We start from the raw sequence: 15,770 nt of genomic DNA on the forward strand, positions 1-15,770 counted from the left end.
CTGTATTTACGCTGCTGCTGTAAACACGCCTTTTGAGTGTTCAATTGGGCCTTCAGGGCGACATTTAAGGAGTTTTACACTCTTAAAAAGTTTGGGTCAAAATCAATCCAAGTTTGGGTGAAAAATGGACCAACTCGGGTTGATTTAATCCCAACAAACTTTGTTTTGCAGAAATACATTTGTAATATTTTGTTAAATTATTTTCACCAAACAATTCTGGAAATAGTATACATTTTTAAACCTCACCCAAATTGCTTGATGGTCTGCACTAAATCAGGGGATGGTGTAATAATAGTCTGTAGTTTGTAATAATCTGTGATCTGTGCAGTCCTTTGAGATTCCTTGTGATTAAGGGTGTCACAAATAAACATGACTTAAATTCCCTTGGGTCAATAATAGGACCAACCCAACGCTTGGGTCGATTCGACAGTTTTACACCAAACAAATTGTTTTGGTTGTTCTGGACAAAATAATCCACTTTCTAAATACATTTGGATAAAAAATAATACAAGTTAGAGTCAAAAATGGACCAACCCAGTACTTTGGTTGACTTTACCCAACAACACAAAATTGCTTCATGTTTTCAGTTTTTTGGTTCAGGAGAATTTGGTAAAAAGATGTATATTTGTTCAAAATTACACCCCTGCCCCTTAAATTGGGTATTTCTTACTCACCACTCGGGGTGATTTTTAGGACAACCCAAAATGATTGGGTTGTTTTGTATAAAAACGGCAGAAAACTGTTCAAATTGATGCAAGTATTGGATTGGTACAAAGTGTTTTGGGAGCACACTGTTTAGCATTAAACAATTTACATTCTAGATCCACTTAGGGGAAAAAAATGGGACCAACAAAATACCTGGGTCGATTTGACCCCTCTGGGTAATTTTACACAAAACTCTAATAAATGACCTTGACTGTTTAGTAAACAACAAATTACAGTACTTTGGTCTGTGTGTGTTTTCCTCCTTCAGATTCCTCCTACGTTAAAAAAAATGGAGGTTTGTTTCTGCAAAATAAAAGATCAAATCAACCCAATTGGGTTGGTCCATTTTTGATCCAAATTTGGGTTATTTTTCTACCCAACCGTTTTCAGAGCGTGAGTCATTTTGTTTGGAACAACTCAAACATTTTGGATTCTTCTGAGCAGGACCCAGATAATTGGGTCAAATTGACCCAATTATTGGGTTTGTTCTTTTTTCAAATTGTGCAAAACATGAAATGCATTAAAGGAAATATGCATAAGGAAAAGCTCAAGAATCAAGCAACATTAGTTTCTGTAAACATGAGTGTTTAATTTTGATCTGGGTTAAGATTTCAATCAAAGAAAATTTTCATTTGTTCAGTGATGTTCCTGGCAGCTTGTAGATGAAAGGTTCTTGCATTCCTTTCCATTCTGGCCTTGGTGTCACCAAAATTTGATTACTGCAAGAAAATCACAAGGACATGAATCAATACAGTTGCATACTGAAGATATTTTTATTTGTTCCATATTTTCAAGTGTATCAAAAAGTATAATAGAGCTTAATTCAGGGATCACCCACATTTTTTTAGGATAAGGAGCTACTTTCTGTTAATAATGAGCGTAAAGAGCTCACAAAACAAAAAAAACTATGTTCTTACTATGTAATTGACTATTTTTTTAAATAGAATTTTGTGGAAAAAATGAAATATTCTCTAATAATGACTCCTTTTTAAAATAGTAATATCACATAATTACTTTTTATTTAGGGACTTTGGTGATTAAGGGCTATACGAATAAACATGACTTGACTTTTCCCCAATGTCCATTTATTTCAAAGTGCCGTTTACAGAACAGTGACTCCTGCTGTCAATCAAATGCAGAAGGCGGGGCTAACTTTCTAATTGGTTAATAAAAAGGTGTTTTTTCCCCATTAAAACCACGGGAACTAAAAGATTATGATGAAAAGTTTGATGTTCATAACATTCAATTGATGAATTATTTAATAGATTTTAAAGAATAGTAAGTCTGTGTTTACTAATGTTATTTCAAAACGTCCTTTTCCACCATGGGCTTATGAATTTTAAACGAGGTGTCAATCAAAACATGGGAGGTGAAGCTAGATAATTTATTGGTTGTTTAATAAAAAGCATGTCTTCCTCCAGGCAGCACGGCGGCGCAGTGGGTAGCACGTGTGCGGTACAATTCTAAGGTCATGAGATAAAACCTTCCTGTGTGGAGTTTGCATGTTCTCCCCGTGCTTGCATGGGTTTCCTCCCACATTCCAAAAACATGCATATCAGGTTAATTGGCCGGTCCAAATTGTCTCTAGGTGTGAATAAGCGAGTAAGTTGTCTGTCTCTATGTACCCTGGCAACCAGTTCAAGGTGTCCCCTGCCCACTGCCCGATGAAAGCTGGGATGGGGTCCAGCACCCCTGTGACCCTACTGAGGATAAGCGGTGCAGATACTGAAAAAATAAAATGTCTTCCTCCTTAAAATCATTAAAGAATATTAAAAAATTTAAATTTAAAAAAAATTATTTATTTGATAAAATAAAAAACTTCTAAAGAATAGTCAATATTTATATTTCATTATGACATCCTATTTTATAACAAAAACATATTTAATTGATCATTTGTTTAATATAGCAAAAATAGTATTCAACGATTCAAGGGAATTTGGCACAATTGGGCTTCATATAGTACATTTTCTCATTACCATTGACAAATGGCAACTTTTTCATCTACACTTAAATATTCCAACTCTTTTTGACAGCCCTAAAATCAATAATTCTACTTACCCGAGAATCTTTGCTGTGATGAGGCGTGGCCTCACTCGCTCTGTTCTCAGGTTGCGCTCCTCGAAGCATCACTGTAATGGAGGTGGGGGCTTTCTGCCCTAGCGACAACAGAAAACGAAACACGCTCATCACTAAATTCAATACAAATGCCAACAAAATGTCATGAACGGGCGGTCTTACTGTTCCATGCAAGCAAAACTGGGAGCTTGACAAAAAAAAAATTGACAGTAAAGCAAATGTTTCAGGTTTAGTTCAGGGGGATGACAAATGCAAATGAAGACAATAACAGCCAGTACAAGCATTTTACAGCCAGTATGATTCTAGTTTTTATTGCAACGGAAGTTGTGTTGTGTCAAAACATGTCAAAGTTTATTGCATTTATGGATATTACATGCGGGATGATTGAATGGGAGCGTTTACAAAAGTAGATGATGAGACAAAATGAAAATTAAAGCTTCAACACTTGAGACAACAAAATAACAGAACATTTGACTACAATTACCGTATTTTCCGGTCTAAAAGGCGCACGCAGAAACCTTAAACTGGCCAGAAAATTTCAACATACAGACAATATTGGAAAAGTTTGACCATATTTGTGCAATTATTGAACTGTTGATACATTCTATCGCTGACCACAATTGCTTAACAGTGGTGGCAACGGGGGTTAAATAGAATAAATATAGCTTATTTTATTACCAGTATATTGATCTTTATAATCTATACAATTAAGTAATTATTTCTGTTTTGGTACATGATTTTTTTTAATATTTTGGGTACAAACTTCTTTAAGTATGTTTTTTTAAAGCAGTATAATGGGGTCTTTTATAAGAGATGTACGCTTATATGAGAGGATTATTTTGTTTTAGGAAATATTGGTGAATATATTGTATCTTTACTTCAATAAAATTAAGAAGTGGAATTTGTTTTTTGCTTTGGGTCGCAGCTTGTCATTAGGGTGGGATGTTGGGTCCTCGAGGCAGAGCAGTTGAGAACCACTGGTCTAGTTGATAGGATCCCCATTGCATAAAAGGTTGTACAATTTGGATCAGTGATATATTCATCAATGCACAAATATGGTTTATTTTTATTTCTTGCGCAACACTAGCCCTTACTCAAGCTTTAATTCAGTGCACCATATATAGTCCAATGCGTCTTATAGTGCAGAAAATACGGTAATTGCAAAATATTTACATATTAAACAAATTCTCCATAATGAAAATGTGATTTTTTTTTCTTTAAAAAATGTCAGCACAAAAACTGCTGAACTGTTCCCAGATACTGCTTTGAGTCATTCCAGCGTGGAGATTCAGCGCGGCCGTCGGGTTTTGGCAGTTTTCGACATACCCGCAGTCTGGTTGGTGATGTGGGCCAAGCCCGGCAAACTGCTGGCGAGCTTGGCTAGGCTGCCGTTGGTGAGCAGGTGGTGGATGGCGTTGGTTTTGCCCACGCCGCCTGCAGTGGCCACCGGCACTGCGCGGAGAAGAGTGGTGCCATTGGTGCTGGAGGTGGCGCTAAGGACCTGACCTTGTGGCTTGCTGCAGAATGCCTGCAGGAAAATCAGACGATAAAGATGCATTTAACTATTTTCAACAAAATTCTAATGTTTAAAATACAGTAATTCCTCGGTAATTGTCACGAATAGGGAACAGAATCCCTACGCTAGCATCGGGTATCTTCAGGTTGAGCCAGGTCCCTGCGATGATTAAATACAAACGTCCTAAATGTAGCAATTTCATGGGTAATGGATCTGGTATTAGTGGGATACAGGCTTGGCAGGGGTGGGTTTAGAAAGTTTATAAGCAGCTTAGCCAAAGCAGTAGGCTGGGCCTGAAGCCCCGCTATTGCCTTCTCTCCTGACGCAGCCTCAGTCGCTTCCCGGACCAGATAAAAATCCACGGGGCACCCGCTGGTGAGCACCATTTATTTGACTTAACCACGTGTCCGATTTAATTAACGAATTTCTTTTCAATGGAACAAGCTGCTAAAATAACAACTCAGCTGTAGATGTTTGTTGAGGGGACGGACTCATCGAAATGTGTGGCACTCTACCCTGGTTGTATGACTGACAGCATACACCAGCCTATCAAATGGCACGCCCACCCAACACATAAAGCCCATAAATTGTTTTCTGTCACACACAATGCTCGATACGTTTATATGACAATGAAAATTCAATTTGATTCAGAATCCGCGAAGCAAAGAATCAGAGATAACCAAATGCAAAGTAACGACAGGTTACTGTTTTTTAGACAAGTAACCCTAACAACCAATTTTTTTCATTTGAATTATGGTTCTTATTTTACAAGACAAATTTCAGCTCTATTTTACAAGTCATTTTGGCCAGGGCTGATGGCCCTTCCCGGTTCCTCCCGACGGACAGCGTTTGGGGCATGCAGGTGGTGTTCCCTTGGCATTCTGCTTCCTCCAAATGGAAGACTTGTAAGTTTGCCATGCAGGTAGCATTCCCACCACCTTCCCTTGGCTTGTTGAGTCCTTGTCCTGTTGCGTTTTTTTTGTGTCAGGCGCTTCCTTACATTGCGTGTGATAGTGCATTTGCCATGCAGGCCTAAGCCTACTGCGTCCTCCTCCTGTTACGCTTTTAGCGTGAGATGCGACCTTACACTGTGCTCGTTTACACGTTTGCCATGCAGCCAGCGTTGTCGCCAGTCGGTGTACTTCGTTCTCCTGTTGAGCTTTTTGTGTTGGGCGCCTCCTTGTGCTGGGAGAGCTTGCACGTTAGCCGTGCAGGCGGCGTTCCTGTCCTCTTTCATCGGCTCGCTGTGTCCTCGTTCTGTTTCACTTTTGCCTTGGACACCTCCTTGCACTGTGTGTACTTGAGTAATTGGCATGCTTCTATGCTTTTTTGCATTGAACGCCTCTCTGTGCTCTGGCCGTGCAGACTGCGTTTAAGACCCCGTCTCTCGGCTTGCTGCGCCCTAGTCCTGTTGCACTAGACGTCTTCCCGTGTGTACTGCCACATCTGATCTGCAGGCGGTGTTGGTGCCCCCTTCCCTAGGCTTCTTGCGTCACCGACCTGCTGCGTCTTTTGTGGTGCACCCCTCCCTTTACTGTTTACCCCCCCCCCCTTTGTTGGTGGCTCTCTGTGTGGTCTTGGGCATTTTGGCTGCGTGCGTTGTATGTAGTTGTCGATTAGCCTTGCGTTGCTGGCTACTGCTTTTTGCAGTCAGTTTGGCCCTCCCGCTTTGCGGCGTTAGGGGTTGTCTGGCCTGCGCAAGAAAACCCTGGGGTTGTGGTTGGCTCTTGCGCTCCGGGTCAGCCCTCTTTTCAGTGTGCTGCCACCCCCCTCCACCCCATGTGAGGGGGGGGCGTTTTTCCCCCCGCCAGGTGGGACTGGGGTTCCCCTTTGCGCGCCTGGCCTTTCCTCAAAGTCTTGCTCTGCCGGGAGCCGTTTCCGGCGCCCACGGCTCTAGTGCGTGCATTGTGATGCCCTGAAGGACATCTGTGCTGCTGCCTATTGGCACTTTTTCCAGGTTCTACAACGCTGATTTGGCCACTCCCACAGTTTGGCTTCTCGTTGATGATTGTATCTGGGCTTCCTCGGGACTACTCGTGACCAGACTGGCTATCGTGGCTATTGTTCAGGTTTTACTTAAACATATTATTTCAGTCAACAGTGGGTTTTTTTAAATCAATGACATATGTTCTTCACAAATACATGGAACAAAAATGTATTGTCCTTTTATGATTGTAACATACTGTTAATGCCACACCTGAGTAATTCCAGTGCTGGCTTCTGAAGAGGGCAAGCTAGGTGCTTTGGTGACGATCTCCTGGAGACTGAAACTTAGACCTTGGAGCAAACTGCTGGCGGAAGGTGCTAAAAATACAAAACACATTGATCGTTGCTCATCTTTAGAAACAATCCTCATGCATGTCCAACGGAATAAATTACAGACAATTATTAACCAGTGCTATAACTTCAAAATGGAAAAAGACGTTCAGCAGAAATCTGTGAGAACGATGCAAAGAATAGCATACAATACCTTGGGCTGAACCCGGAGATTGTGCCTGGATTGGTACGGACGACCCTGACGCCATGCAAGGCTGCACTTTCTTGATTGAGCTGGAGCCTGGGGACAGGGCACCAGACACCTCTGAGAGACTAGCAGACCTGCAGTGACACACATAACCACCAGTCTACTCAAGAGACACCTCAAGAAGTGCTCTGTGCTCAAAAGCCTTAGCTTGCTTAAATTGAGTGTGTGTAATAATTCACTACAAGAGGTGGCTGTAGCTTACTTAGAATGGTGCTGAACCGTGTGTACACAAAGAACACCAACGACAGTAGAACAAAGTGAACAATAAATGAAATTTGCAAGAACTTTTCAGCACCTGAGGTATCCTGTGACGTGATAACATGATTTCGTTCAAAATGATGATCCCAAGGATGTGCACGAAATGTCATTCCTCTTTGACCAGATGATGACAATGGGACTTTGTCATCTCTTTTTTTAGAACGGAAAAAGCTCTATTGAAACATTAACTGTCCCTACTAAAACTCTCACCACACTTTTTAACTTTGCCTACACACTGTCAATCGCTAGATACAGGAAGCAACACTAGGAAGTTGGGCTTCCTCGATGTGTGGACAAAGATCTGATCAAAGCCAGTGATGCCATCAAATGGTTGATTGATCATACTAAAATCATTCCAAGAGGATTGATACTTATCGATGAGCTACGCCAAACACTTTGCAATTGTTTTGTTTTTTTAAATTAAACAAAAAAAACAACAACATATTTTTAGGTTTTGGCACCAAGAGACAACACTTCTGAAAACCTATTCATACAATATGGCATTGAATGAGTTAAAAGTCCAGTAAAAGATTGCAAGAGAAAACCACAATTAGAGTGGCAAGAGAAGGAAATAGTTAAGAAAATGTGGAAGATGACAAGCACAGTTTCCTTCAATCACAGGACTAGGTGACCATCACATGCAGGGCTTAGATCTGGAAAAGGCTGTTAAACGTACTAACAGGACAAGCTACCTTGGCAAAATGGTCATTCAGGCTTCCATAGTAGTAAGATTGCGGCCAAACACATGTCAGCTTCTTCAAATAGCGTCTCACATTATTCATTATCACATTATCAGCCTTAAAAAAAATATTTTCATGAAATAGATGGCTTTTGCCGAATTACTTACATCAATTGTGTTTTATCTATTGTTTTTACACCAGTAGGGGTCGCTATATAACACATACGGGGGCTTTAATTTAATTGAGTTGACTGTTGCTGTTGTTTGACTAGTGGCGAATGGGACATGGATTTGGTTAGCATTTACTGGTTATTACAGCCACGTATAGCTGGGCAGCTTCTTACCGCTGGCCCATGAGTAGTCCAGAGAGCTCCACCGCTCCGGCCACAGTTTGCCCCATTGTCACTGTCAGAGGCTTTCCAGAAACACCAGCTGCACAAAGAAAACATCCAAAGTCAGAATTGTTTTTGTTTGACTACACGAAGTGCTCACAGTCTGATTAACAAGAACTAAGGGGCCCCAAAAAGTGTCACTAAATATTTATGCCTACTTATCAGGAAACTTTGTTTATCTTATTATTCTCCTTTAAATCTTTATTACATGTTTACCCCAGAGTACCATGTCCATTATCGTTGCAAACAGTGTTCAGTACGTTGTTATCAATGACAATAAAGACAATTCATCTTTCTTTCAATATATATGCCAGCCAGTTATTGCGACAAGTCAATCCAATACATAATGAATTTTAAAAAATATAAGAACAATATGTACATTTATATCATATCAACATTTTTAAAGGGACAGTGTGTACTATATTACCAAAAAAGGAAAATTTAATGTAATATATAGTCTGCACCTTTAAGACTTCTTGCGATTAAGTGCCATACAAATAAACATTTTAAATTGTATATTTCAATGTTATGATTGATTCAATTTTTTTTATCGTATCCATTAATTACTACTTCTTCCAAAAAGTAACCAAGTTAGTAACTGAATTACTCTATAGTAAAAGTAACCAGTTACCAGGGAAATTGACTATTTCCGTTACTTAATAAGTTGAATTTTAAAGTATTTGAAATTTTCTGAGCAGATAAACACTGTGTTTACTTAGAAATAAGAATTCTGACTAATTTTGAAAAATGATTATGCTCGTTGACTGCATCGCATAAAGTACAGTGCAATTAGACTAAAGATTTAAACCGTGACTTTTTCTAATTTAATGAATAATGAAATATTATATGCCCAAACCGCACAGCAGGGTTTACCTCATAAAACCGCCTGAACCTGGCATTAGAGAAATATCTATCAATAGAGATGGTGTTGGTTGCTCCAGGTTGCTCGAATAACTAAACAAAATGGGGATGGGGGAAGTGCTGAACCCATTACTCAAATTATTTAGCAAACGTAATTTGTGATAGATTTCTAGGGTGTGTAGATGTGAGTAAGACTTGCTATTGAGTAACTTGTGTGACTTAAACATCATAAGACAGGAAGGAGAAGACAGAAATTCTCCTGGAAAAAATATTGCTCAGGAATCAGTGTCAAATAGTAAACAAAAGGTGAACACTAGTTGGATGTAAATGGATAGTAAAAGTAAAAACATAAGTATGTAGGTAAAATTTGGTTTAAATCTTACCTTCTTGTAAAGCTGGGTTGATGGCAGCTCCAGCCATCTCATTTTGGGAAAGAAGCGTGACTTTGATCTTGGCCCGCTTAGCTGCTTTGCTTGGGGTAGGGCTCGGTGTTAGTCGCCTCTTGCCGCGAGCTCTCAGTTCGTCTCTATCTAATGCTTCCATTTGGTCACTTGTCACTACAAAATAAGACATGGTGGATTTAACAAGGGTTAGCATTGTGCTATATGTATCATTTAAAAAGTGGTCAACAAAATGTTTATGGAGGGTGGAAAAACGAAAATAAACTGCAAATCACAATAAGGATTTTTTTCTTAAATAGGCTGTTGGTAAATACATTGGGCTAATTCAGCTTAAAAGCACAATAGGCCCATATAGTCTAACATGATATTCTATTAGTTAAAGTGACAGTGTGTAATAATTAAATACTTGAGGTTATTGAAGCTTAGAAAACAGTTGAAACGTGTGCATTCGAGAGAGCACACTTCGGAAGCCACAAGGCTACAGAGACCCCCTAGCTTCTTCGCACTTTAGTTATTGCTGGTTCACTGATTTTAAACCGAATAGTCTTTATTGTCATTGATATGAACATATCGTGCATTGAGCTTTGAGCAGAGAGCAAATGCTATCACAGGGGAATGTTTGAGAGGGCATAGTGTATTGGGTGTGTGCAACTGTGATAGGCTAGTGTATGCTGTCAGTGAGCAAACAAGTCAATCCACCCCTGCCGAGCCAGTATCTCACCAACGCAGGATTTATTACCCATGAAACGGATGACCTGGAGCTACAACTTGTGGGAAACCGCTACATTAGCAACGGTTGTTTTTTAATCATCGCTGAGACCTAGCTTTACCTGAGGTTACCCGATGCTAGCTAGCAGCTAAGCCAGCTTATCTCTAAATTGTTTTCTTGCACTGAAAAATAATTCCTACAATTTTGTTGTACTTTTTTGTATAATGACAATACAATGACAATAAAGACTGCAATTCTGTGTTCTTTGTTTTAATTCATAAAACTATAGTTGTTATTTTGTTACAGTTGTATACTCTAAGTCTGTAAGGACATCGTTTCGAGGTAAGTTTGACATTTGGGAACTTTTATGAAGGTGCAAAGCTATTTTGCGGAGTTTCATTTTGCAGGGGGTTCTGGTCACCATTAACGGCAATAACCAAGGGATTACAGTGCTATGCAAAAATTAGACGCCCATTTCCATATTTTTTTGCATAGACGAGGATAAATTTTGTCCAGCGACAGCACACGAAAGCTGAAAGGAATCCCCACAAGCAACAACAATAGACAAAGCAAGGTGGATACACCAATAGCGCCTGAAAAGAGTGGATGGATGGAGTTGGTCAGGGCTGGTGTAAGCGTTTAACTTTAGCAGATAACGGAAGAAGCTACTAATAAGGCCAGTAAGAGATTGGACTAGTCAAGAATTCGGACCCTGGAATAATAAAACTCAGTGACGTTGACTTGCATGACCAGCTGTGGAAGGCGAGTGACTCCCAAAGACCAAGTTTTATTTAACAACAACGATAATCAGTTGCCTGCAGCCACCTGGCTAAGAAGGGTGGCAAAAGAAGGAAATATTGGAAAAATATTGGAAAAAAAGATGCCTAAATCTCACGCAGGGCCCAGCTGTGGAATGTAAGTGGCTGTTAGAAGGGCTAAAAGCACCACCCGGACAAGCTACCTTTTCAAAACTGTCATTCGGGTTTCCGTAGTAGTGAGAATGTAGCCTCTTAAAATGGTCTAATAGAATTACAAATTTCGAATCCCACGAGAATTTAGAAAAAAATGGTTTGAGATAATACATGTGTTTTTGCCTATTACTTAATTCAAAATGGTACACTACCAGTTTGCTATATAATATACCCTGGGGCTTTAAGGTTATTTACAAACTAATAGATGTACAAACTACTTTTCAGAAGAGCAAGGATATTCGAAAGGCTCGTGAATTCCTGAAATTCCATCTGAGAGTTGATTTTCCTTGACATATTCTTTTTATTGTGGAAACATTGGAGCCTTTTGGGGGCAGTGAAAGCCAAGGTAAAGGGGGGGAAAAAGCAAAGAGAATGGAGGAGGGATAGCCACTTACCAAAAATACACGGAGGAGAACCAGGAGGAAGGTTTTTCCTCACAAGCATGTTTTGTTTCATAAAAGCAGCAAACTGAGCTGTGAATCGATCGGGAAAAGGAAAGGAAGGATGCCAGAGAGGAAGATTGTAGAAAAAAGGAGACAAAAGTATTTCAGTCACGCTCCATCTTGCCCCATGAAGATGCTGTGACGTGAATATTTATCTACAGATAACCTCATTGTTTTTTACTTTAAACACAACCTACTTCCTCAGCTAAGCATTTTTGCTCCAAACGTTTTATCCTAAATTTCAAGATTAATGTATTTTCCGGACTATAAGGCGGACCTAAAAACCCTGAATTGGCCAGAAATTTGAAACAAGGCCTTATAACCCAGAATATACAGGAAAATATGGTGGGAAAAAAATGGAAATGCATACGGTATTTATTTGTGTGTGCTACCACATAAGGTTTTGAGGTAGACTAACGTATTTGGGCAATGATTGATCAAAAACATTAAAAACATTGCTTCAAAAAAAATAAATCTCAAAACATTTTATCAGTACGGCGTATTAGTTTTTGTACGTGAAAACATTTTTTTTTTTTTTAAAAATCATTTTTTTGTTTTACATAGTCTGTCTTGCTACAAGTAAAAAGGTGTTGCAATTGCTTACTGTAAACCATCAAAGGGGAACCAGCATCCTACCATAACGGCAATCACAAAAGCAGCAGTACTGATATGTAATACTATAATTTACCAAATCACCAATGTGAGTATTACATTTAAATAAATTGAAAACTAATTTCGGTGATTTGTTCTGTTTACTCGCCGATACCATATCTTAAATTAGTACAATATCGACATCGGAACAACACGAGTTATTTATATACTAACTGGATGACGAGCATATTTTTTTGCATTAAACTCCTGTCTCGTTTACCGTTCTTCGTGGGTGTGGCTTGTTTGCTATGTCACTGCCTTTTCATAACTTAGTGTATTTATGATTCAATATTTTACAAGAGCACACATCGATCGTAGATATAGCTCCTTGATGTTGCAAAAATAAAATAAAAACAATGCACCAGAGGTGGCTGTAGCTTACTTAGAATGGTGCTAAATTTAAAATTTACATTTTCTTCCCCCATACCCCCTTAGACTGGCCACCCACCAGGATCTCACAAAATTCTATGGGAGACACTGTTGTGTGAAATGGGAATCAATCTTGGGTCACGCCACAGTCTTACACGCATCATACAGATGACATACGAAAAAGCATTATGTTTTATTGCAATATCTCACTATGTTTACTCACGCTGCCAGAGACAAATGAATAGAGAAAACAAAGTCTTCCTGAACGCTATGAGTAAACGCAAAGTCTGATTCATTATCTGATAACCAAAGGTAGTTTGAGGAGATAAAATCTAAAGCCTTTCCCGTATGTCATCATTATCACTGATGGTGTAGTGGTTAGGAGTTGGCACACTCACAGCTGCCACCCAGGTTTGATTGCAATTTCGGTCAGCATCATTTTTTTTAATGATCAATCATTGCAGTAATATAAATAAGGATATACACAAATAAATACGGTAGCTTTTATTGTAGTTTTAATTCCATGCGCCTTGTGGTTCAGTGCGCCTTAACTATGAAAAATATATAACAAATGACTATTTTGGGGGGGATGCCTTGTAATCCAGAGCACCTTAGAATTAGGAAAATTCAAAATATTAGACACGCTTCATGCGAAAGCAAAACTTCTGCAAGTTTTTCACTACAGCCTCTCTTCCAACCTTGAGCCTGTTTGTGTGACAGAACGGTGCCGGAACGTTGCATGTGGGTCTTGAGAAGCTGAGTTGCTGTGATGAGACTCGACTTCTGCGCCGGGGACAGACCCATCTTGGGTTTGGGGCTTGAAGTTGGACTGCTGCAGACACTGGAAAAATCCTGGAAGGGGGAATGAGTGGGAGAGTGTTTACTGCAAGTCATTCAACATGCAACTTTCAGTGTCTATAGTTTTAAAAAGATAGAACTATTGTCACACAGTTTCAGATAATTTGGCAGGTACTTGCAGATGATTAGACTTTTCTACCCATATAAGAAAAACAGCAAGAAATAAACTCTTAACCCATTGGCAGGAATTGATACTGCTCATTTTCACTATTTTTATCTGTATTTTAATATGTCTTATCTTTTTTCTCCAATAAAATGAGAAGAATCGTCCTTTAAAAAAACTGAAATAATTTTATTGAAAAATGCAATAGGTTTTCGTGTCTGAGGTATAACTTCCATATTTTACGATAACAACCAGATATAATATCTTAAAATTAAAAAAATAAAATGTGCAATTCGCCTGAAATCCCCATCCAAGACGTACTCAAAGTAAATTGAATGCTGTTCTTGAACCATTTGGAAAAAATTGACAGTATTGGTCTCTTTTGAAAGGTGAGAAGACTCTGAGGTTTAGTATCCAAACAAAATAATCACTGCAAGTGCTACTAACATTGAGTCATCAGAAATTGTTTTTTATTCTCGTCTGATTTTTTTTCCAATTAAATTTCTGCAGATGAGTGTAGCATGGGCATCTTAGCTGAAAAGCAAGTGAGACAAAAAAATCTAAAAATTGTATTTTATACATTATTCTAAGGGTAGGTTCAGGCGTTTCCAAAACTACTAAAAGATTTGCAAATTTGTATTTACTTTGGCCATTTTTTTAAACATTGTAAACGAATTGTTAACGTTTGACTCCTCTTTCAAGAAGTCCACTCAATGATTGCACATACTTGCAGATAATAATGGTGATCAAAATTGAACCACGGATTCCTTTGCGCACATTCTTTTTAGCTCTGATTTAAATACCACCCCCCGAAAATGGCATAAGATTATGTTTGTATTTTTATTGGCAAACAGATGTGTGAATCATCATTCAATTCGGTTACAACTGGCTGAAGCTTTTCAGACCTATGAGAGGCGATATCTGTTATCAAACAGGCCCATATAGGCTAATGCTGGCTGTGGACCATGAAAAAAACACTGCTTTGGGCTAAAAAAGGTTTGAATCGAAAGCGGAGAACGCAGCTAACATATTGGGAATTATTTTACAAGTCCCTTTTTTTGAAGGGGAGTTTTAGAGCGAAACAGACAAATTTTAAGAAGCAACCTCAAACAAAGCAGACATGCTTATAGGCGGATTTCTATTCATCCGTCGTCATTTTCCTGTGTTTTGGAGTAAAATTTTACATGGTTGAGTTTTATGCATTGTCCTTGATGAAACATAGCCATTTTGCCAACATTCAAAGAATTTGAAGACTGCCAGGGGACGTAAAGGGTGAGTTACGCCGGCTTTATAGTTTTCGGGTTTATTATTTCAGACTGATTATAATGTTTCTGTGATCATTATATTTGAAATGGAGAGTTGAAGCTTTCCAAAGGAATGTTGCATGGAATATTTTAGTGACTGGGGTCATTGTACACATATTTGTTTATCAAAAGTCCAGTAACGTTAAGGGGTTCATTAAGGAAAGTTTGATTTGCATTTCTAAAATAACTTTTTATGTTATTATCTTGTTGTGATAATGCAATTTTTATGTTATGTTAGTTAGTCGCTAAAACATGCCGGTTAGAATTTTTAAATTTCCTAGAAAATCCCGATTATATTACTGGGGAGCTATTTTCAGCAGCAGTTCATGGGGTACAGAGGTCTTCTAGGATGCCCAGGGACTTCGATAAACATGACATGAATGTTCTAAAGATTTGGGATTAAACAAGAACTAAGACTGAGTCTGGAAATATCTTCAAAAACTTTCATTATGGACCAAGAGTTCTTTTTTTCCCTTTTCATTGCCTTCCAAAAAAACAGGTAAACCTCGAGTCTTAAACTGTCTGACCTCTGAACCTGATGGAGAGATGGGGATTCTGAGTGCCGGGGAGGAAGCCCTTCCTCTCTCCATGTCAAAGTGAAAGTCTCGTCTGGGCCTTCTTTTCTTTTCCGTGTCAACGTCCCTCGTTTCCCCTGAGCCGTGGCTCTCTGCTCGTGTCAGGACACCAGACAGAAAGTCTGCAATCTCATCCTGTGGGCAAGTCAAACAACAACAAAAGCACATTACCAATCTGGTTTTACATGTCTATCTATAGAGCACAAACTTAACTTGAAAGAGTATTTCAAGCACTAACCTGGACGCAGCGGTCAACCATCGTCTGAGTCAGTCCTTCTGATTTCATTTTTGCTGAATTGATTCTGTAAAATAATAAAATTAATTAAAAAGATTAACTGACAGCATTAAGCAGGGGTCACCAACCTTTTTGAGGAC

General features: G+C 39.0%; 1 protein-coding gene across 4 annotated transcripts in view; it reads right to left on the reverse strand.

The window, feature by feature from the left end:
* Positions 1-1,269: 1,269 nt before the first annotated feature.
* The window catches only part of kansl3 (KAT8 regulatory NSL complex subunit 3), a 32,463-nt gene continuing 17,962 nt past the window's right edge, over positions 1,270-15,770 (reverse strand). The window contains exons 13-23 of one of the 4 annotated variants that reach the window (XM_088336451.1): positions 15,634-15,697; positions 15,348-15,530; positions 13,254-13,407; positions 11,488-11,565; positions 9,395-9,568; positions 8,103-8,190; positions 6,768-6,895; positions 6,495-6,601; positions 4,108-4,309; positions 2,764-2,861; positions 1,270-1,424 (exon numbers count right to left, since the gene is read on the reverse strand). In XM_088336451.1, the coding sequence (XP_088192577.1) occupies positions 1,422-1,424; positions 2,764-2,861; positions 4,108-4,309; positions 6,495-6,601; positions 6,768-6,895; positions 8,103-8,190; positions 9,395-9,568; positions 11,488-11,565; positions 13,254-13,407; positions 15,348-15,530; positions 15,634-15,697 (1,279 nt within the window). In that variant the 3' untranslated portion in view covers positions 1,270-1,421. Of the gene's footprint in view, positions 1,425-2,763; positions 2,862-3,064; positions 4,310-6,494; positions 6,602-6,767; positions 6,896-8,102; positions 8,191-9,394; positions 9,569-11,487; positions 11,566-13,253; positions 13,408-15,347; positions 15,531-15,633; positions 15,698-15,770 lie in introns of those variants that run through there. The other 3 variants (XM_088336453.1, XM_088336452.1, XM_088336454.1) reach the window with 3 other exon arrangements.

Source organism: Urocampus carinirostris, chromosome 5 (genome assembly GCF_059441175.1).
Source record: "Urocampus carinirostris isolate Australia breed hairy pipefish chromosome 5, RoL_Ucar_1.0, whole genome shotgun sequence".
Classification (NCBI taxonomy): Eukaryota; Metazoa; Chordata; class Actinopteri; order Syngnathiformes; family Syngnathidae; genus Urocampus; species Urocampus carinirostris.